Here is a 21,434-nt window from a genome sequence, read left to right as displayed (position 1 = left end):
TCACTTGTCTAGCTCAGATTTGATGGAATGGTTGTTTGTTGTGGTGGAACACAGATAGACAAAATCATCTACTACTTCAAGTCTGTGGTCACCAGTGCTGATGTGTGGAGTGCTGACAACATCCTGACCCAGAGTGTTGGTCTTTGTCAGGCTGATGGTGAGGCTGAACTCCATGCAGGCTTGGGCAAAATGGTTGATAAGTCTCTATAGAGCTTCCTTGGAGTGTGCTGTCAAGGCTGTGTCATCTGCAAGCAACATCTCTATAACTGTATATTTTATCTGGTGGAAGGGCCTTGAGCATAACAACCTTTTATATTAAAGTCACAATTCGAAAGAGCTTTTAATACCTGTTGTTCAATATATTTTTGAAGACATTTTGATTTTGGTTTTTTAAAAAAATTATTTATTCCTATATCCAGTGGTTGTGTGATAAATAAAATTTTCTGCTATCAAGTTAAATTCAATTCTCTTAATTATAGCACATGCAGTCTGAATGCTGACAATGAAGAAATCCTGCAAATTCAAGTCATGATGTTTTTTTTTAAAACATGCACACGCTTATGTAAAACTCGCATCAAGACCTCTGAATCCACCTAGAAACTAGGCACTAGACATGCTCACTGTCTCATTCTGTCAATAAACCCTGGCAGCAGAGAGCAGCAGCAAACACAAGTCTTCAGTCACTGTTGTAAACCTAAAGAAAAATAAAGTGCAAAGACAGGCTCTTCTTGGAGGAACAGGGACTTAGCCTGGGAGAAGGAGCCTGCTGGGTTACCTGCAGAAATAAGTGTAGAATCAGGGAACTAAAGTGTTTCTTTTAAGTTTGGAGGAATATAGGTATCTATGCTACCTAGTCAACTTTAAGCAGTAGCAGATGGTGGGGCAGAGCTGTGGGGCTCACCTCACCTCTGGTCAGTGGCATACCAAGATAGAGAGAAATGAGGCGGCGGCAAGGATGGGCTGTACCAATGGACCAGTGGGCACACTGGATCAGCTCTGCTACTGCATTTGCACCTTGATCTTGTAGCTGCACACACACATGGAAACGCAGCAGTGATCCAACTGGCAGGAGGTTTTCGAGCATCTTGGATGCCAAATGTTTCGGTTTTCGAACGCCGAAAACCCACAAGTGATAGCTTCCATTTTCAAACGCACCTCGGAAGTTGAACGGCTTCTGAGGAGAGTCTCTCAGTTTTCTCCATTGAAATTGCCAACTGCCTATTGCTCCTCGGTTGTCGAACATTTTGGAAGTCAAACGGTCTTCTGGAACAGATTACGTTTGACAACTGAGGTTCCACTGTATAAGAATGAACTCCACTGAGCTTCAGTCTTACCTACTGCCCCTCCCCTCCTCTCGTGTATCCCCGAGGAAGAGATGGAAGCTTTTTTTTCTATTTCAAATTAACTGCAGTTTGTTGTGTCATTGAAATCCAGACAAACTGTGGTCAGTCTTAACTATACTTTGCTGAAACAAGACAACTTCAGGCAATACCTTATGGAGCTGGCATGTTTCCATAAATTGTAGTTCAGATTAACCACAGATTAGGGCCCAGAAAATATGATGCACTTCAGTTAGTCTGAAATTAAAATGAAAGCTTCCAGTCTCCTCGTGAGGAGGGCAGGGAAAGAGTGTATAAGCCCAAGGTGCACTGAGGCTTGTTTTCATGATTTAGTTTTCGGCATTAAATCCAAATGCAGCCATTATTTGCCAGCCTTATACAAACCCACACCAGGATTTTCATTTTATCATGGGATAAAGTGTTCTGGTAGCCTGAGAATAATGGGCTTCATGATAGACATATCGGTTTTGCATGTTAAACACATTTAAGACTAGTTGAACAACTGGAAAGGAAGGCCTCTGTTCGGTTTGACGTCCAAGCAACTAATTCTATGTAAAAACTAATGGATCTAGCTGGGACTATGCATCCACATTCCCCTCCTGGCAGTTAAAGAGGCCTAGATGAACAGTATGGTGTAGACTGGGGTGCATCTGCATTCACTGCACATCTGGAAGACAGAATCTCTGCCACTGAATTGGGGCTACTGTTAGTTTTTCAAGTTACTTATTTATCCTGAAGTTTTCGTCTTAATGTAGAAAATATTTTAGCTGAGTGAGTTTATGTTGATAGAAGAAAATAAAAGCAAAGAATTTAAAAAACAATTTTTTTTTAATTTCAAGACCAAGTGTGCTTTTACATATAAACTTGCTGATAACCCCTTTCACCCATCTTTAGATTCCTAGATATATAATAACCCTCCATGAACTTCTGGCTCACACACCGCATGAGCACGTAGAAAGAAAAAGCCTTGAATTTGCTAAATCTAAGCTAGAAGAGCTTTCAAGGTGAGACTCCTTTTGTTCTACGAATATGAAGCTAAAACGGAAACTGTGGATTACAAAATCAATGCGTTATTTTCAAAAGATTGAATTATGGTATCTTTGGGCACAGCAAAAATAAACATGCAGTGTCCCCAGAGAGCTGAATTTAACTTTTAAGAGACCACTCAAAGGCCAGCATTGCATTGTGTAAGCATAGTTGCGCCTAAATTATTGATAGGGGTTTATTTTATTTTATTTTATTTTATTTTATTTTATTTTATTTTATTTTGGTCTTGAGCCAAATTTAAATAGTCTGAGTCTCCCCACTTGTGATTCCCAGCAACTGGCATTCAGAAGCATATTACCTCCAGTGGTGGAAACAGAGCATTGCCTAAGAGAATAATGCTATAATAATAATTCATGAATAAATCTGCCTAAAACACAGGAACATAACCAAACATACCAACCTGGAAAAACAAACTAGGTGTACAGCATGCTGCAGTACAAAGAAAATTTATATTTTAAAAACCTTTGAGTGGTGCTAAAAGGCAAACTTCTTTGGAGAAAGCATTTCACATGCAAGTTCCAATGCTAAAAAGACTTTCTAGCCATCACCTAACTAGCCTCACGTGGTGGGACCTGGCAGAGAGTTGCTCATGATGAAGGTAATAAGGTATGGGAAAGCTACCGTAATTTTCGCCCTATAGGACGCACCGGCCCATAGGACGCACCTAGATTTTTTTTGGGGGGGGGGAAATAAAGGGGAAAAAATTATTTTCCCCCCCAGGTGCGGGGCTGGGGCGGGGGAAGCCCGAGCTTCCCCCTCCCCCAGCCCCCAAAACAGGACCCAGAGCGATGCCGAAGCTCTGGGAGCTTGCGGGGCTGGGGGGCGGGGCTGGCGGGGCTAGCGACGGGGAGGAGCAGGCTTCTCCCCCCCAGTCTTCTAACCAAGTTGGGGGACAGCGGGAAAGGTGCGCTGCGCCTCTCCCACTGTCCCCCGAGTTTGCGGGGCTGGCGATGGGGAGGAGCAGGCTTTCCCCCCTGCCAGCCTTCTAACCAAGTTGGGGGACAGCGGGATGGCGGCGTTCCGCCTCCCCGCTGTCCCCCAAGCTTGTGGGGCTGGCGGTGGGGCTCTCCAGGCTTCAGCGAAAGCCTGCATTCGCCCCATAGGAGACACACACACATTTCCCCTTCATTTTTGGAGGGGAAAAAGTGCGTCCTATAGAGCGAAAAATACGGTATATGTGCTTTATGCATGCACTTCATTTCTTGAAGCTGAACATTCCCTTTTTTGTTTGCAACAGAGTGATGCATGATGAAGTAAGTGACACAGAAAACATACGGAAAAATCTGGCAATAGAAAGAATGATAGTAGAGGGTTGTGATATATTATTGGACACCAGCCAAACTTTTATACGGCAAGGTAAGACCATTTTCTTTAGCTTGCATTTCTACAGTATTAAGAGAGCATAGCTGAAAACCAGAGTTAATGTTGGCATCATTGGGAAAAGTAAGGATGCAGTATATAGCTGGCACCATAAGTGTGCGATTGTCCAGATACAATTCATGAATATTAACCCCACAGTTTTGGGCTGCTGCTGAGCCCCACCTCTATGCTGTTTTTTTTCCAGGGGTCATGAAAAACAGCAGCACAATAATAGTAAAGCACCCGTGGGAAAGTAACATACACAATAACCGGACTATCGTCTTCAGTGGACCAGAAATTATCTACAGCAACATGGAAAATAGGTCTGTCTGGCCAATAGATGTTGCAGTCCCAGATGATGCCAACATTCGGGCAAAAGCACAAGAGAAACTTGGAGTACTTGAAGCTTTGTCAAATGGTGGAGAGATTGTGAGGAATGAAAACAGCTGTCTTTTGTTTCCGTTTTTCATCTGTGCTTCAGGAACAGCTCAAAATGATACAGTCTGATAAAAAAGATTCCCTTCAGATTGTCTTTTCAGTGCCAGAGCCAGAGTAGGAGAAAAGTTACGAGGGTATTACATTATCTGGTATACTTGAAATGCCCAGCGACATGCATGTCTTCTGGAAGACCTCTCCTGTGGCTTTTTGTGGAAGCTCAGAATTTATGGTACACAACTATGTGCAGTGCAGGTTAACATAGTCATATATGTAGGGTATCCATTATCAACTAAATATCTGGCACGAGCCCCCTTTAAGAAAAGTAGCTGTGACCCAGGAGGCCAGCTCCTGGAGAGTTAGAGTTGTGGCCTGGCTGGAGAAGCTTGTTACTCTGTGCAGAATAAAGTTCATTCTCCCATCCCACTCAGCTTGTAGTGAGTCTCTGTGTACACAGCAGAATATAATACAGTGTACATCAGGCACCTTCCAGATTGATTGGATTCCAGTTCCATCAGCCGCAGCCAGCATGACCCAGTGTCAGTTATAGGGATGGAAGGATTCAGTTTATGTTCTCTTAGTTTCTCATTTTCACCAGTCTAAAATTCAGCTCTGCACATTTATGGATTAAAAAATTCTCATGAGAATTCATGTGAACTGAATCTAATTTCCCCTTGGAGGGACATAGTTTCCTTACCTCTATCTAATACACACTTTTATCAACCTCAGTTGCCCAAGTACCACTTCTTCTGTAGCCAAAATTTCAACAGCAGGTTCCGGGGGAACCCAAAGGTTTTCAGAAGTACAAACCAAATCCTTCCAGAACAACTTGATGGAAGGGGAACCTCAAGACAGCCCAGTGAAGTTGAACATGATGAGTAGGGATTAAATGCTGAGTGACTGTTGGATGGGGGATGGAACAAAGTATATTAGAAAAGGGCAAAGCTGGTTGGCTGTTTTGTTGTGAGCCCAGTTTATGATCCATGAAAGTTTCCAAGAAGAAAATGAGAAATGAAGCTACTGACACCAGTAGGAAAACACCATTAGGAAAGTCTGTAGCCACTTGCTCAGCTCTGTTTTCCAGCAACCACACTGAGCAAGTGTCATATACTCGATGAAGCTTGCATTTTTTTGGTCTTGTTTTCAAAAAGAGGACAGGCAGTGTTTATCTTAAAATTTCACACTGTTCTGATTGAAAACAATTCTCTGCTTCAGAAGTTTTGAAAGTGCCACAGATTGAAATCCTCATCTTGTGGAAATCATATTGAAAAAGCAACACGTGACAAAGAAATGGCAAATCCTTGATCTTGTTATAAATATTATTGATGGCTGGAAGAATTCCACACATCTACAAGTTGATGCTTATGCATTTTAAGTGCTCTTTTTAGCTCTCTGAACAGCTGATACAAAAACAAACAATAGAGACCTCATCTGGTCTCCTAGGAATTTAAAGTGTTATCTCAGCTGTCAAAGGTTTTCCTCTGATCAGTAGGGCATTATCTGCCAATGATCTGGATTTAAAATGGCTGTGGAAGTGACAAGTGTAAGACTTGGCACTGGCACCAACAGTCAGTGTACCTGGCACTAACTCAACCCCTCTTCGATGGTCCTTTGGATCACTTATACTGCAATTCTACACACAGGTACCAGGGAGAAAGCCTCCTTAAAATCAATGGGACTTTCTTCAGCGTACAGTGGTACCTCGGTTTACGAACTTAATCCGTTCCAGAAGTCCGTTCTTAAACCGAGACCGTTCTTAAACCGAGGTGCGCTTTCCCTAATGAAGCCTCCCGCTGCCGGTGCCCTTCCACCGTTCAGCTTCTGTTCTTAGACCGAGTTTGCAAACTGGGACACTACTTCCGGTTTTGCAGAGTTCGTAAACCAAATAGTTCATAAACAGGTCTGTTCTTAAACTGAGGTACCACTGTATTTATCTTACTTATTTTACAAGATTTATTACCGCTTGGTTGTCATAAAACCTCAAAGCAATTTACAGAAAGAATAGATAAGTATAGGTTTGTACATTCAGTCTGAGAAACAGATTGTTCTGAAAAATGTACAACTATATAAATTTAAATATTTATTGTTAGACATTGCATTGCTGGTCTTATAACTTCTCACTTTCATGGTAACACACAACTTTGCTGAAGCTAAGCAGTGTATTTTTGAATGTATTGGTAAAATTATACTTGAAATGTGTAAGACCAGAAAGTTTTACTTTACTTGTGTGAATTTCCTTGTATGACTAACTCCATGTTGTAAGTAGAGTTTAAAAACAAAAATGGAATTATTATGTTGTGTGTAAATTCTCTATGCTGTAAATTCTATATGTAGTATACCATTCGCCTATACTTCTGTGTATTAAAATATTATCACTGAGTAACTGCTCATATCTGTGCCAAAATTGTGCAGAATCCAACATTGCATGAGTGAACTTCTGCTGATGCACTGGGACATCCCCTCCTCAACCTTCCTGCAACCCCTAAAACAGATCTTGAGGGTGTATGGAATGCTGCCAAGAGGAGGAGTGGAAGATGGAATTAGAAGTCCTTTCTGCTCGTGTGTGTGTGAAGTAGTCTTAAGCATATTTACTTGGAAGCAACTTTCACTGCATTCATTTGGTTTACATTTTGATTTAAAATAACTTCTAGGCACGTTAAAAAAACCACATTCACCTTTACAGCGTCTCATGTGACCTGGTGTCATGCTTAAAGCATTCTTATTTGATTGAGTTAGCCTGTGTGTTTAGCCTTTGTGAGCCAGTGACCCTTGGCTTAGAAAGAAACAGCATTGGCATATAAATTTTGCATGCATAGGGGCTGATGCACATATGATGAATCCATTGGTTGTGGGTCACGTGGAGCCCTGCATTGGGAAGTGCTTTTTGCAATATCCATCATCTTTAGGCACTTACTTCCTCATATGTATGTATAGGCATTGAACCTTAATGCCTCAGTAATGTCTGATTCTGCATTGTGTGTCTACTTAAAAATCTGTGAATTAATAAACTATAGTACAACAACATTTTTAATAGTACCTTTTTATTATTATAAAATGAAATATTGCATTCTCAAAGGCACATATTTTCAGGGCTCTGGACAATGTTATTAAAAAAAGTGAGAAAAATCACTTAACAGCTACTTTAGAAAAATCACCTGTTACAGTACTCTTTGTTCTTTTTTTTAAATATTTTTTATTAAAAGGCCAATCACATCACATTATTCAAATCACATTAGTTCCAGATTATACAGCCAAATTTTTAAATTTTGTTAAGGGTACCCATACATCAAGCTCAGCACGAGTCCAAAATTCCAGATAACTCCAGGCATCACATATTTTACAGTTCTATCCAGTTCGATCCGGATAGTCCTTTATTACTTTCTTTCTCATCTTGTTCTTATCATTTATTCCTTTCTTTGCGATCTCTGATGGTTCTCACAAGCAGACTGGAAACTGGCGTCTCTGTGTGGGTTTTGTACTCTTCAAAAACTATCTCTCTCAGGGACAGCCTCTGTTCGTCTCTTCCATAAACAAAGTTAACCTTTGGTCTGTCCTTTATTCTTCCTCAGACTAGCCAGATATATCAAACAAATCAGGGGGCTCTGTCAGGTCAAACTTGCATTCCAACATTCCTTCTCTTTCGAACGATCCTGATTCTCCTCCCCCCTGTTCTTCTTTCTCCGGCAAGCCTGTCTTGGCGAGACGCCATTTTTTAACTGCGTCATAAAAATTTTCCTCTTCCTCACCGTTCACCAGTCTTCTGTTCTGTTGTAATCCATCCCCACACAGTTCTTAAAATCCTGCTTATGATTGCTAAAAACGCGACAATCTTATTTCTTTCTGGGGTGAAGGGTTATTAATATCACATCGTGTAAAGAAAAAAAGATTTTTTCCTCCACCCCCCATTGTTCCAAACATACAGTCTCCTAGTGGTGATTCAACAGAAGATTTACTTATCCGTCCGTCACTCCCGGTCACAGAGATCCATTAATCAGCAGCCTTATCTTGAGCTTTACTTGATGTATGTGCTTCAGCTTCCTTTCCAATCGTATATTTCCAATTATAATTCCGAGCTGAAGCAACCAGCACGCGCTAATTGGAATCGGCGTCAGGAAGAGCTGACTTCACCAAGGGCTCGTGCCAAGTGTTCGGCACCCCCATCTCTCAGATCAGGGGGTGCATTGTGAACACCGCTGGCAAGACAGGGTCCCCCACATCCTGGGGGGAAAGGGAAGGCTGCATACTTCCCATAAAGGTAAAGGTACCCCTGCCCGTACGGGCCAGTCTTGACAGACTCTGGGGTTGTGCGCCCATCTCACTTAAGAGGCCAGGGGCCAGCGCTGTCCGGAGACACTTCCGGGTCACGTGGCCAGCGTGACATCGCTGCTCTGGCCAGAGCCAGAGCCAGAGCCGCACACGGAAACGCCGTTTACCTTCCCGCTGGTAAGCGGTCCCTATTTATCTACTTGCACCCGGAGGTGCTTTCGAACTGCTAGGTTGGCAGGCGCTGGGACCGAGCAGCGGGAGCGCACCCCGCCGCAGGGATTCGAACCGCCGACCTTTCGATCGGCAAGCCCTAGGCGCTGAGGCTTTAACCCACAGCGCCGCCACCTGGTGGCCCCCCAGTACTCTTTGTTCAAAACTTGTTTTGATTTATTTCAAGCTCTGAGTCCCAATACTAGAGAAAGCTGTTTTCCCTCCTGAGTTAAGACAATTTGGATGCAAGGGGTATGAATGAACTTTCCCAAAAATACGTTTAAAAACATGCTTGTGTAGGTGGTGCTGTGGTCTAAACCACTAAGCCTCTTGGGCTTGCCGATCGGAAGGTCAGCAGTTCGAATCCCCATGACAGAGTGAACTCCGATTGCTCTGTCCCAACTCCTGCTTCCTAGCAGTTCGAAAGCACGCTAGTGCAAGTAGATAAATAGGTACCGCTGTGGCGGAAAGGTGAATGGTGTTTCCGTGCGCTCTGGTATTTGTCACTGTGTTCCGTTGCGCCAGAAGCACTTTAGTCATGCTAGCCACATGACCCAGAAAGCTGTCTGTGGACAAACCCCGGCTCCCTTGGCCTGAAAGCGAGATGAGCGCTGCAACCCCATAGTCGCCTTTGACTGGACTTAACCGTCCATGGGTCCTTTACCTTTACCTTTATATAGTTTTGAGCCTAAGATTAGATGGGCCTTGGTTTAAACTTCCATTCTGCTGTGGGAATTTAAGGTCTTTTCACATTTTTAAGTCCTTTGTGGGGGGATTGCAAATTAAATATATATATATTTCCAGTTGGCTTGTAAATTAAAAACAGTAATACAAATTACACATCATGGATAAAATTCATTGGAGGGGAGGCAACCTTTGCTAGTTGGGCACCACTTCCTCCCACCATGTTTTAGAGAGACTCCCAATATTATGGAGAAGATTTGCATAGGGCACAAGCACTGTAAGAGAAAGGGCGGGATCAGAAAGTCTCCACCCCCTTTGACTAGTAGGAGTGACCCAGGAGAAATCTGGGCCCCAAGTGGCAATCTTAACAACTGCAGGGTCTCATAAGAAGATCCTAAGCAATTTTCTAGGCCTATACCTATATATCAGTGCCATAAATGAGTAAAAAATTGTTCTGGTACAATGTGGAGACTGTTTGGTGGCTGTTATCCATTTGAACTAAAATAACACATCTTGGGCACATATTTTCAGGGTTCTGGGCAATGGAAGTAAGGTTTCTCATCCCACTGTTGTTGTTTTTTTCTGTGTCTCAATATTGCAGTATAATTGCTGGTGTCATGCAGGCTAAGCTGCCTTTCAGCTATTACAGTGGCTGATATTTCATCAAATGGCTCCTTTAAAATGGAAAACCTTTTAAGACCCAACCTGAAAAGCAGCAGTCCCCGATCAGCAGTTTCCAACAGAATGATGCTGCAGTGGTCCTACCCCACCATAAGCCTTTTCAGCTTTTCAGAATGTACCTGTTTTGACAGAATGGCTGCCTCCATGACAAACCTACTTATCCCATTATATAATCAAACTGTCACTCTTCTTTGTATTTTATCCCTCTACTTGAAGACATTATGGTTAAATTGTTTTTATTCCAATAGCTATAGCAAAAAAGAAAAAGAAGCAAAGAATCTGTTCAGGCCCCAGTCCTACCATTAAGCAATTGTGGGAATGCAGGGAGGAGCATAACCCCCTAAATCTAGCTTGCTGGCCTCAGGTGTGGCATAGAAAGCTGCTCCTTCACCAGTATTGAAGTAAGATTTAAATGCCACTTCTGTGCATAAAAATGGGGAGAATAACTTGGATGCCAAAAGATCTGTGTTGCATATTTACTAGGAACTATACCCAGTGGCGTAGCGTGGGTTGTCAGCACCCGGGGCAAGGCAAGTAATTTGCGCCCCCTAACCCTGGATTTGCGCCCCCTAACCCTATACCTAACCCTAACCCCCAGATGTTGCGCCCGGTGCGGCCGGCCCCCCCTGCACCCCCCACGCTACGCCACTGACTATACCACACTCCACCCTGCTGAAAACTTATATTTAAAAAAGCAATGATTTAAAAACAATTAAACATTAGTATGTATCTGCCAGCAATTTTTTTGATGCTACTGTGCCAAACATTGCCAAGCTCCTGATGCACCTTTACTTGCAGGATGGAAAGGAAGGGAAAGCAATTGTAAATTCTCAGCACACACTTTTCAGATTTCTGTTCAATGTGGTTTGCTTGTATTGTTTTCTGGTTCTGGGCAAATCTGAGGGATCAAAATAAAGGGAAAAAATCATTTGTTCAGGAGTGCACCAGAAATAGTTAAGATCACAGCATTAAAGCATTGAGGAAGTAGTGAACACAGAAAGGAGAGCAGCAAATAGTCTGCAACCATCTGTGGAGCAATTTGGACCGCAATTTCCCCCAATTTATCAGATGATCCCTGTTATCGGGTAAATCCAAATCTACAGGGGGAAAGCATAAAGACTGGTGTTGTCTGAGAGTAATGTCATATGGACTACACAAATAAAAAGGAGAAGGTTAACAGCTGCAAACACACAGTAACCTCTGATGAGGACAAGTCCACAGAATGAGATAAAAAAAAAAATCCATTTACAAGACATGTTGAAAAATGGACTTCAGTAGGTATCAAAAACAAAAAAACAAACAGTAGAGACGGCATCTGTCTGACATGTAATGGGAGGAACTTCCATTATCAATGTTTTGTCATTTTATTTTTTTATTTTTTTATTATTTTAATGTTTCTGTTCTTCTGGAAAAGTTTTAGAGATGTATAAAACAAACTTTTAGTAAACAGTACCACCGGTGGTTGCTTTTAAGATCAGTGGTTGGAATTACATTACTTTGTTATCCTGAGAGAAAATAAGTACTGGTAATTTTGAATAGCAAAGGCAAATTGATTTTTGCTGTTGCCCGAGAGTCTAGTTATTGGGTGATTAAGAAATATGAATGAAGTAATTTTTTTATTGTTTGCTGAATTTTGTCTTACAATTGATATTCTTTTTGTGTAATTGAAATGCTGTAGCCCTCTACAGTTAGGTTGCTTAACTTCCATTGACTTCAGTCCTGTGCATTGGCCTTAAACAGCCTATGCACAGGATTACAGTCAAACATTTTCCTGCAGGGTAACCCATTGTAGTGTTTGTTGCACCACAGCTATCATCCCTGACTCCTGGCCATGCTGCCTGGACAAAGATGGGAGCTGGCCACAACATCTAGAAAACACCACACTGGCTACTCCTACTTTAGTGAAACCAGTGTAATTAGGATGGTCATCTCTACTTGCCCCACATGGTGTGCTAAGAGAGATATACATAATATCAAATAGATAATGAGGTATAGAATGTGAAGGATTCCACTTATTAATCTTATATTTACAATGTACCATTTGCTTTTGTAATCACTAGGTACTCTTATTCAAGTACCTTCCGTTGAGAGGGGGAAACTTAGTAAAGTTCGCCTGGGATCATTGTCTTTGAAAAAAGAAGGAGAAAGACAATGTTTTTTATTTACAAAACACTTTTTAATTTGTACAAGGAGTTCTGGAGGAAAGCTGCATCTACTTAAGGTACAGTTTTTCCATAGCTACGTCATTTACATTTAGCATGGTGGAATGTAGAGCATAAAGTTCCGAATTCTGGCGTTTCTCACTACATGTTACATTTCATTACTGCATGGTAGTTTAATTTAGAACATGAAGGATTTTATGTATTTCAGTAAATTGAGCCACTGAGGCAATGCACAAGAATTGCCTGGAAACGGTATCTCAGTATGGGAAAACTTATAATTTGAACAGAGTGTTAGCTTTTCTAAACTAATTGTAATTGAAATTGAAATCTGGTCACAGAAATGTTACAGGAACAATTTTATTGCAAGGGACACACCATCCATTGCACGCCTTCATCAACCAGCTGGTCGCATGGCTTAACGTGGCTCATGGATGAACTGGCCCTGTATATATATATATATATATATATATATATATATATATATATATATATAAAATGGCGTTTCCAATGATATAGCCTTCCAGTATAACTTTACAGTGAAATACTTTTCTTGAATTATTCCCCTACATGGATTGAAACTGTAATGTATTCAAATCTGAAAAAAATAGGTCTGCATTAATCTGTTTTTCTGTTTGGGATTCGGATACCTTATTTATTATATTCACATATTTCTCCCATGGAGTTGCTAGGCTGGTATGAATGAGTGTGCCATGCCATTAATCCTATCAGTAAAATTGATTTTATTTGCTGTTGGTTAATACACTGTAGAATTATTTTAATTGGAAAAAGGAACACATGCAGCTTAAATTTATCTTCATTTTTTTGGAATTAATAATGTTCTTGATTTTTGCAAGTGTGTTCAGCTATTGGAACAATCCTTTCTAGGAGACTGTGTAACATTAAATTGCATAATTTTGCATAATTTTAAGTGGGGGAGAGAGGATAAAATAGATTCCTGAAAAAGGTATTATTTATATCCCTAGGCAGGAGGTGTTCTCTCGTTAATAGAATGCACACTAATTGAGGAGGCTGATACGAATGATGATGACTGTAAGTTATATCAAACTGTTTAATATAATTATAATGTTTACACAAACATTAGTGTATTTTTCTGTACAATATATAATGAATATAGTCCCCAGATAATGTGTCTGTCGCAGCTCCCAAGAAAACACAGAATTGAAATCTACATACCACAAGCCTTTCCTGCCTCTCATAAATTGGTCCACCTCTACTGCTGCTTCCACCAAAACCACTTCCCTCAGTCCACCAGAGGAAGGCAGACTGGGATGGTCATAAATGTGCTATACTCAGCAGCTGTTTGGCAGGCTGGGAGGGGTTTGATTGCCAGTGCCAATTGACTGGAGAGCAGGAAGGGGTGCAGTATTATTATTATTATTATTATTATTATTATTATTATTATTATATATTTATACCCCACCCATCTGGCTGTGTTTCCACAGCAATAGTATCTCCTCTCTCCAGCTGCTTGGTGCAGGGAAGAAGGGAGGACTGCTACCCAGAGCCAATCACCTAGAGAATGAAGGGGAGCACACAAGGGATCACTGAGATTGTATTGCACATCTCTCTGCATGTATGTGGGTTCACTGTGGTGTGTGTGTGTGTGTGGGTGGGTGGGTGGGTGGGTGGTGGGGGGAGAGAGAGAGAGATGTGTATGTCTGAGTGGGACCCAATACTTACCAGTAAATGCTGCCCTTGGGGCTAAAAAAGGTTGTCCAGCCCTGCAATAAAAGGAACGGGAGTGTGCCTAGTTGTTTCATATGAATAGATGATTTTTAACTGAGAAGTTGGATCAGTAGAAAGTTGGGCAGGTTGGGGAGGTGGGTCATTGCATCATATCTGATTTAGACCACAATCCAGCGATCGGCAGGAACTAAGACTGCAGTCTCAACACATATACCTTCAAGTTGGCCCCATTGAACTCTAAGATATAAAGGAATGATGCTCTCAGGTTCAAGTTGCCAAATAAGAAACCATATGAGGTTTTGGTGGCTTCCTAATTAAGAGCAAACTGCTTGGTCCCTGGGGCACAAACTGGGGCTCTAAGCTTTCCATTGCTGTAGGTTTTCCCAGTCATTTCAGTGGAAGGTAGTGGGTAGTGGGGATGCATCCATGAAACTTTGTTAAACAAAAATGGGGTATATTTGCATGGAGTTATGTGCTCGTGTTAGATCCCTATAGAACTTCATACTGAGGGACATGTGGACCAGAATTCGAAGCACTAGTTTCATAAGCTGAAGAACATTTAAAACTTATTTTTCTCAATCAGCAGCTTCCCATGCTGTATGGCAAGCCGTTTCTGAAATCATAAACATCATAAACAGTTTGTGGTATTCCCTGGGAATCCAGTGTTCAAAGTAGAAAAAGTAACTGTGCTAATGAATAGCCCTGGCAGGGGCCTAAATCACTCTTTGGAGTTGCCACACTATACACAAACAGATGCTGCATGCAGGACAAATTTATCTGTGTTGTGCCTTGAGTTTTTATGCACCTCAGATTTCCATCTGTAATCGCTTTGTTCTTTGCTCCCTTTGTGAAGCGAAAGGTTCTGGGCAAGTATTTGGACATCTTGACTTTAAGATTGTGGTTGAACCAGCAGATGCTCCTCCTTTTACCATTGTCCTGTTAGCCCCTTCACGGCAGGAAAAAGCAGCCTGGACAAGTGACATTAGTCAGGTAATTTCACTTTCTTGGAGATTACATGTTTTACTCAGCATGCAATAATAATTTCATGGCTTGATATGTAGGAAATAGAATATTTTGGTATCAGTAACAAAATAGTGCGACCGGGGTTCAACTAAAAAAATTGGTAACTAGCCCATGTTGAACTGGTGGTAAAGGTAAAGGTAAAGGGACCCCTGACCGTTAGGTCCAGTCGTGGCCGACTCTGGGGTTGCGGCGCTCATCTCGCTTTATTGGCCGAGGGAGCCGGCGTACAGCTTCCGGGTCATGTGGCCAGCATGACTAAGCCGTTTCTGGCGAACCAGAGCAGCGCACGGAAACGCCGTTTACCTTCCCGCCGGAGCAGTACCTATTTATCTACTTGCACTTTGATGTGCTTTTGAATTGCTAGGTTGGCAGGAGCAAGGACCGAGCAACGGGAGCTCACCCCGTCGCAGGGATTCGAACCGCCAACCTTCTGATCAGCAAGTCCTAGGCTCTGGTTTAACCCACATCGCCACCCGCATCCCGAACTGGTGCTAGTTCAACAATAAAATCAATAATAAATAAATAAATAGACTTTGATAGTGAAGGAGGAAGAAACAGTTAAGAAGAGAGACAATGCAAGATTAGGCTACACCAACTGCACAAAATACGTGTACCTCTATATTCGAAGGGGTGGATGATTTTGCGTTAGGAATGCCATGAAGTGGAGAACGAACCCTTTTTCAAATGAGGGGCAGACCATGCCCCCTTCTCACATGAATACCTGCATCCGACTTCATGAAAAAATGCTAATTGCAAACACAATCAATTACATTTAAAGTAACTCCTGTAAGGTTGCAAGCCTCATACTAGTTACTTGAGAACAGTTCAGTTGTGATCTGTAAGCTGCTTGTGAAGCAAGCCAAAAGCAAACAAAGGGACATTCATTTCCCCTCTGCTTTGGTAATATGATTGGTGCTGCAACCTTTAATCTATTTAACTGGTACATTAATCAACTAAAGCTTTAATCACAGATTAGAATTTGCCTCTGATTAATTGGTGGGACCGAAACTAAAAAGCAAAGTTCCTTCAGGATATCCAGATATACTGGTTTCCTCCTCCTCCTCCTCTTTGTACTGAAATTGATGAGAATTAAACTTACTGATGGCTCCCTCCCACCTCCATTTTTATCATATTAACAAATATTTGGATTGGATTTGAGTCATGAATTTGCCCTTGAAATATTTTTTTAAAAGCTCAGTATTCATAAAAACGTAATAAATCTCACCACCTGGTATGTCCTGAAGCAAATACTTCACCTTTCTATTAAAGGTAAAGCAAACACTTCACCTTTCTGTTAATATTTTTTTAAAAAAAAAAAATCACTAATGGTTGTCATCACATTACAGATATTTGGAAATATAGAATATGTTGTAGAGTATGGCATCTGTAACAGAATGTAGGTATTAAAGCAACAGTAGAATTATTTACCTTGCTGAACTCAGCAAATAGCAGGAGAATAACCAATAATCATGACATCTCCAAAGTGCAAGGAAAAGGAAATAGTAAAGGCACACAGTTGTAATTATGGGATTAGGAATGGTAAATGGAGTTCACTGTTATGCCCCCTGTAAACCTGAACCGGCCCAATCAGTCTGCTCAGCCTTCATGCCTGGCTCATAATAAGCTTTACTCAGCACCAGACCTTCTTGGAGAGTCTCCAACACCAGAGTACCCCTTAACATTAAGATTGTGGCAGGGAGGGAATAGCATTATGGAGGTTGCCAGGAACTATGGGAAGTCTAGTTTTCTGTTCCTTCTGGCTCAACAGATAGAGCTTTTCATTTACTGTGAGTATAGCAATTGAGATTTACAAGATTTTTTTTTTAAACCATCATCCTATATTTCCACTCCCCTTTGTCATTATCTTATGCAGTGTGTTGACAACATACGGTGCAACGGTTTAATGACCATAGTATTTGAAGAAAACTCCAAAGTCACTGTGCCACATATGATCAAGTAAGTTTGCTGATTTCGACATGCAGCCATACTGTGGGACTTCTTGCATTATCCCTCAAATGCAAAATTGAAACCTTGCTGTTTTGCTTCACTGCACTATTAATCCCATGTTTCACAGGGAAATGCTGCATTATTTGTGGGCCTACTTTGTTTGCTTTTGAAGATTTAGAAAACTATTAGTCTTAATAGTAATATACTAGTTTTTGTTCTTGAAATCATTGTTATAATTTTACATTTAATGTGTGTGCTACTTTATATGTGTTTGTTTTAAGATTTTCTTTAGACTCTGGTGTTACCCTGGCAGACACAATCAACCTTAGACTCTGTGGGCAGTATCCAGTGAAGTAGATCCATTAGCTGCTTGCACAGTGGAACTTCCCCTCCCCCCCTCTTCCTGCATGCCCCTTGACCCCTCCAGAGGATTGAAGGAAACCCTAGAACAGATTTAGGGGGGCACGTATGAAGAGGAGGAAAAGGGGAATTTCTGTTGCATAACTAAAAATCCTTGCACTGGGGTGATAAGAGTGGTACCTTGGTTCTCAAACTTAATCCGTTCCGGAAGTCTGTTCCAAAACCAAAGCGTTCCAAAACCAAGGCACACTTCCCATAGAAAGTGCAGTGGTACCTTGGCTTAAGAACAGCTTAGTTTATGAACAACTTGGATTAAGAACGCTGCAGACCTGGAAGTAGGTGTTTTGGTTTGTGAACTTTACCCTGGAATAAGAAGATGTTTCACTTCCTGTTGAGTGTGTTCCATTTGTAAATTAAGTCCCCCGCTGCTATGTGAAAGCACGCCTTGGTTTAAGAACGCTTTGGTTTAAGAACGGATGTCTGGAATGGATTAAGTTTGCAAACCAAGGTACCACTATAATACAAAATGGATTAATCCGTTCCAGACTTTTAAAAACAACCCCTAAAACAGCAATTTAACATGAATTTTACTATCTAACGAGACCATTGATCCATAAAATGAAAGCAATAAACAATGCACTGCAGTCACACAATCAATCAATCAATAGCTGAGCTGAGTTCCACACAGTCACAAAAAACAAAACAAAAAGAGCCACAGAAACAAAATCGCAAAATAAATAGCAACAGGCAGATCCCAGTGTAGCATACAAAACGGAAGTGTGGCCCTCAAATTGGAAGCGTAACACTCAAAATGGAACATGTTCGGCTTCCGAAAAAAGTTCGCAAACTGGAACACTTACTTCTGGGTTTGCAATGTTTGGGTTCCAAGTTGTTTGAGTGCCAAGGCATTTGAGAACCAAGGTACCACTGTGCTACCCTGTGCAGCAGGATCCCTTTCACTGCAAGCCTCTCCACTGCCCCATGTAGAGCTGCAATGCTGCTGAAAGGCCATATATGGTGTAGTGGAGGCTGGAAAGTGACAAGCACATTTATTCCTGATTATAAAACCCACTTGGAGTACAGTAATACAAATTAAAAATGAAATACAAAAGCCCCAAGGATTTTGGGATACATCCTACTGCATTTTGCTAGAATAATCATTGGGGCTTTCCCACACATCCCACATTTAACTTTTGGTTGCATAGGTATGAGTTGCATAAGGGTATAGAAAAGACTGTCTTTTATATTTTAAAAATGACAGCATCTTTAAAAAAAACTATAAAACCCTGAGTACGACTTACGAAATGATGTTTAATAATAGTCTTTAAATAATTATATTATGTAGATCTGATGCACGTCTTCACAAAGATGACATTGACATCTGCTTCAGCAAAACACTAAACTCCTGCAAAGTGCCCCAGATTCGTTATGCAAGCGTTGAACGCCTTTTGGAGAGATTAACAGACTTGCGATTTCTCAGTATTGATTTCCTTAATACTTTCCTACATACTTATCGCATATTTACTACTGCAGCAGTTGTCTTGGAGAAACTGTCGGATATATACAAAAGGCCTTTCACCTCAATCCCTGTTAGGTGAGTTCCTTTCTACTCATTATGTTCTCGTGAGATCTCCTGTCATAATAAACCCTGCAAAATGCATTGGACAACAATTTTACATATGTTTGTTTTTATGCTTACATATTGCTTACTCTTTCGGCCATGGGAGAAGGAATAAAATCCAGCTGGGCTCAAACATCCATCCTGGACTTTGTAATGCCAATTATTTCATACCTACTGGTATGGTAGATGTTCTATTTTGGAATTTGTCTCTTTTATTTTCCAGTATGCGCATAACCATATTTCAATATTATGCTTGCATCTTACACACATTTATTTCTTTAATTTGTATATTGCTTTTCATCTAAAGATCTCAGGGCAGTTCACAGCATAAAAATAAAAGCACAGAATACATAATAGAAACACGAACAAAACAAACCCATAACCCACTCTCCCAACAATTCACACATGCCATTTCAGCTTTATGCGGTTGAACACCAGCCAGTTGAAATCACACAAATTAAATGCTTCCTCCAAATCTCCTTCCTCAAATTCCAACTCTCCACAAAGTTTGATGCAAGGGCTCCTGGGTTTCCACTTGCAAAGGCTCATGGTATCGCTAGACACGGTTTTCGCACCATTTTTGCTGTTCTCTTGCTCTTTAAGGGCCATTTTTGCCCTTTTCGTGCCATTTCCAGGTTTGCGGCGATGTGCACGTGCTCTAAATATGCGTAAATGGGGAGTTGCCTGTACGTGCCAAAATACAAGTGACCTGTGTTCCTTTATGAGTAGCTTTTAGCATGCACTGTTCAAAATCCGTTCTGGCCTTTCCTTTCTCTCGTAGATCTTTGGAATTGTTTTTTGCTACTAACCAAAACAACAGAGGAGAACACCTGGCTGACGCAAAATCACCACACCTTTGCCGCAAATTCTCTTCCCCTCCACCTCTATCACTCTCTAGGACTTCCTCGCCTGTCAGAACCAGAAAACTGTCACTAAGTTCTCCACTAAATTCTAGGATAGGGGCTTTAGATCTGTCTACGACCTCTCTTGCCAGTAGTCCTACCTCAACATACAGCCCTGCCACTTCACCACCACCCACGCTATCTAAAGTACCACTGGACCTTAGCAAAGGCCCTTCATCTCCAGAACAAAGTCCTGGCTTTGCAGATGAAAACTCAGAGAATCCACGTATTGAGCTTTGCAACAAACTAAGGAGAAGCATCCGAAGAGGTATTGTATATACAATATATTGTGTAATTAAAGGTTGCTATTTTGCAGAGAAATGTGGGTGTGCTGGTACAAGGGAGGTGGGCATGCTTATGTTTTGAGCATCACCAACTGCTCGAGTGCACAACTTGAAATCCTCTTACCTTTATGTGCACAAATGGGAAAGGAACAGTGGAGGGATAAATTGGCACATGCTGCTTCTTCTTCACTGGGAGCCAGTGTGGTGTAGTGGTTAAGAGCGGTAGTCTCGTAATCTGGTGAACCGGGTTCGCGTCTCCACTCCTCCACATGCAGCTGCTGGGTGACCTTGGGCTAGTCACACTTGTCTTGAGTCTTTCAGCCCCACTCACCTCACAGAGTGTTTGTTGTGGGGGAGGAAGGGAAAGGAGAATGTTAGCCGCTTTGAGACTCCTTCAGGTAGTGATAAAGCGGGATATCAAATCCAAACTCTTCTTCTTCTCCTTCTCCTTTAAAAGACCAATGCAAGAAATGTAGAAAGAGGATTTTCTAGAGCTGTAAGATGCAAGCCCCCCTTAGTCTGTGCAGATCCCTTGACCAATTATTTCAACAAATCATGGCTGGAATTTCTGGTCCTGTTCTAGGGTAGCTATAGGGCTCCTGCACCTTTAAGATCTTCATAGAAGAAAGAATTCCAGGAGGTGTAGCTTACATGACAAGCTGCACCTGCGATTCCCTCTTCGGTGCAACTTTCAGAAAAAAATCTATTCACAAATAAAATGAAAATTAGCACTAAACTTGTGCAATATTCAGCTATATTTCTGGAAGTCATTTTTATGTTGTGTGAAAACGCAGATATAATGTGGAAATCAACAGTTTGGGAAAAGTTGGGAAAATGGAATAAAATGGCACATGAATGCAACCTTGGATGACTTTAAAAAGGGATTGGGCAAATACATGGAGCTTTAGTCTTACCCATGTCTATTGATGTTTTTATGTAATTTGTTTATCTGTTCTCCTGGTTAAACATGCAAATTCTAACCTGGAATCTGGTGCTCATGAAAATTTCTCTCAGCCTCAGTTTTCTTTTCATTTTTTACTTACATGAGTTGTATTCTTCTCTCCCCCCCCCCCCCCAAGTATAGCCCCTTTTTATTTCTTTGGAGAAACCTGACAAGAATTACTGTAAAACTGAAGAAAGCATAATTCCCTTGAAAAGGATATTTTTTTTAAAAAAAAGCTCCTTGGTGAGACACTTAATACAGTCTTCATCAAAGGATTTGTCACTATAGAAAGTAATATATTGTTTAACAAGAGGTCTTTTAGATTGACATTAGTTATAATGTCAGTGGTAATTAGCGGATCATTAATTAAATAAGCTTAAGGAATGGTGTCAGAAATAATACTTCTAGCAAATAAGAAGATAAGCAAGTTTAGATCTCATTTGCAGATAAAAAATGCCTAGGA

The 21,434-nt window shown here is 41.2% G+C and overlaps 1 protein-coding gene across 4 annotated transcripts in view; it reads left to right on the top strand.

Moving 5' to 3' along the window:
• RASGRF2 (Ras protein specific guanine nucleotide releasing factor 2) overlaps positions 1-21,434 on the top strand; it is an 85,342-nt gene that overhangs the window by 33,730 nt on the left and 30,178 nt on the right. For all 4 annotated transcript variants that reach the window (XM_079995336.1, XM_079995335.1, XM_079995334.1 and 1 more), the window contains exons 8-15: positions 2,235-2,344; positions 3,625-3,743; positions 12,083-12,243; positions 13,168-13,234; positions 14,745-14,881; positions 16,788-16,870; positions 18,567-18,815; positions 19,624-20,012. In XM_079995336.1, the coding sequence (XP_079851462.1) occupies positions 2,235-2,344; positions 3,625-3,743; positions 12,083-12,243; positions 13,168-13,234; positions 14,745-14,881; positions 16,788-16,870; positions 18,567-18,815; positions 19,624-20,012 (1,315 nt within the window). The remainder of the gene's footprint in view (positions 1-2,234; positions 2,345-3,624; positions 3,744-12,082; positions 12,244-13,167; positions 13,235-14,744; positions 14,882-16,787; positions 16,871-18,566; positions 18,816-19,623; positions 20,013-21,434) is intronic.

This window comes from Podarcis cretensis, assembly GCF_951804945.1.
Source record: "Podarcis cretensis genome assembly, chromosome: 11".
NCBI lineage: Eukaryota > Metazoa > Chordata > Lepidosauria > Squamata > Lacertidae > Podarcis > Podarcis cretensis.
This window is presented reverse-complemented; position numbering and strand designations above follow the sequence as displayed.